This window comes from Echinops telfairi, unplaced genomic scaffold, assembly GCF_000313985.2.
Source record: "Echinops telfairi isolate 266 unplaced genomic scaffold, ASM31398v2 ScPeMD7_7424;HRSCAF=8462, whole genome shotgun sequence".
In the NCBI taxonomy this organism is placed as follows: domain Eukaryota; kingdom Metazoa; phylum Chordata; class Mammalia; order Afrosoricida; family Tenrecidae; genus Echinops; species Echinops telfairi.
The window spans coordinates 9,967,896-9,969,830 of record NW_022111324.1 but is presented as its reverse complement, the minus strand read 5'-3'; the positions used below and the strand labels follow the sequence as shown (position 1 = coordinate 9,969,830).

The 1,935-nt window shown below is 43.7% G+C and overlaps 1 protein-coding gene across 4 annotated transcripts in view; it reads left to right on the top strand.

The window, feature by feature from the left end:
- SCYL3 (SCY1 like pseudokinase 3) overlaps positions 1 to 1,935 on the top strand; it is a 52,635-nt gene that overhangs the window by 33,813 nt on the left and 16,887 nt on the right. For all 4 annotated transcript variants that reach the window (XM_004706742.2, XM_045297889.1, XM_045297887.1 and 1 more), the window contains 2 exons: positions 688 to 744; positions 1,742 to 1,844. In XM_004706742.2, the coding sequence (XP_004706799.1) occupies positions 688 to 744; positions 1,742 to 1,844 (160 nt within the window). The remainder of the gene's footprint in view (positions 1 to 687; positions 745 to 1,741; positions 1,845 to 1,935) is intronic.

Below are 1,935 nucleotides of genomic sequence, written 5' to 3'. Positions count from 1 at the left end.
GCAGGTGTTAGTGACATTCTTAGTATACACTGCATGGTGGCATTCAGCAGGTGTTAGTGACATTCTTAGTATACACTGCATGGTGGCACTCAGCAGGTGTTAGTGACATTCTTAGTATACACTCTGGGTTGTGAATTCCAGCTGGGGGCGGGGCACTTGTCACATTAATTTTGTATCTCTCATACCCTCGTGGTGTTACAGACATTTAGTGGTGTCAGAAAGAATCCTTGAAAGAATAATGACCGGGCTTGTTCTGTGGGTGTTGTCCTGTCTCCATTCCTCATAGGCTTGCCACTTTTTATCCCATGCAACAAGCCTTATGATTAACCTAGCTCATGAGGAAATTGATGAAAGATTCAATCTAGGCTGGAGAAGTCACTTAGTTTGTAGCATGTGTAGGATGGGAAGGCACTATTCCTAATTTCCATGTCGGAAAATCCGATGGGATGCCTGTGAACAGCTGAGGGTGTTTGTTAAACATGCTGGAGGGGAGAAGAAAGGAAACGACAGCTTCCTTTTCCACCATTGTGTGTAGGACCAGGCCATGGAAGGTTTTCGGTTAGATACTTAATGCACAGCATCGGCTCAAAGGTGATGCTCCCATCGCCGTTCTTTTGTAACTTGGTGTCAGAGATGGGCTCTTCAGACACGTGTGAATTCCTTTCCTCAATTTATTTCTCAATGCAGTTTCTAAGGAGCATTCAGTCAGTAAGAGACCCAGCTTCTGTTCCTCCTGAAGAGAAGGTAAGAGAATATACTTCAAAATAACCTAGTCTTCACTGTAGGACTAAGCATGAGACGTAAAACAGCTTTCTTCTGCTGGCTCCTTTCTGTACGGAGTTAGTTACCGGGGCCCAGCATTCTTCGGAGATGTCTCTTGTGACCACAGCCAGCACGCCCTTTCTCTCGACTCAGCGTACACTTTTGGTCATAAGGACACATGTTGATGTTTCCTTAGCTACCTCAGGGTGCACAGGAGAGGTGGTCCATCCCTACTTTTAGATGAGTTTGTACCCCCTTGCTGGAAGCCACAGTGCTTGGAGAAGAGCAGCTCTGGTCCTTTCCTGTGCTTTCCCTAAGCCACTCATCTGCCTACCTGGCCATCAGTTAGCATATCGAGATGCATAGGAGAGTGATGATCAGCACTGTGGTACTGGTAAGGAAGATGATCTCTACCAATAAATCCCTCTAAGCCTGTCATTTAGCGATTATAAATGTGCATTGAATCACAAAGGCATAGTTAATGTGCTTCATGGACCATGGGAACTCAGCTATAAACAATCAGGGTAAATCTAAAACTTGAAATAAATAAAGTTGATCCAAGTAAATACTATTAGTATTCTGAAAAGAAAAAAAAAAAGGAACAGGAAATATCAAATGCTTAGCTCTTCAATTTTAGTATTTTATGTCAAATGATTTTATTAATGGGTATGTATGACTAGGGCTTCAAAAAGCTTATGGAAAAGTTTCATTATTTTTAATTCAATTTTTCCATGAACTTTTTGAAGCTCCAACATATGTGATATGTGTCTTTCTTCCTTCCTTCCTTCCTTTCTGCCCCTGTTCGATATTTTGAAATGTGTGATAAATTTTATCCCGAACAGTGTAAGAGACTGAAAATGAGTGTGTGGTTAGCTTTCAGAGTCATAAATGCAAAAACAGGAGAAATTGCTTCCCAGAGGATCAGATATGACTCGTCAGGCAGTCAGTCCCCCAACTCAATGGTCTCCACTGCTTTTAGTCTCCAGAATTCACAGCTCTGCCGGAGCCCCACGGACACGCCCGGGATGCCTATTCCTTTGGAATGTTGGTGGAAAGTGTGCTCGGCACCTTGAGTGGTGAGGGTGAGTTAGTCGCACTACCACATGCTTGAGTGAGTGGGCAGTCACCCGAGGCTGGAGCCCTAGAAAGGTGCCTGATGGTGGTCAGGTTTAA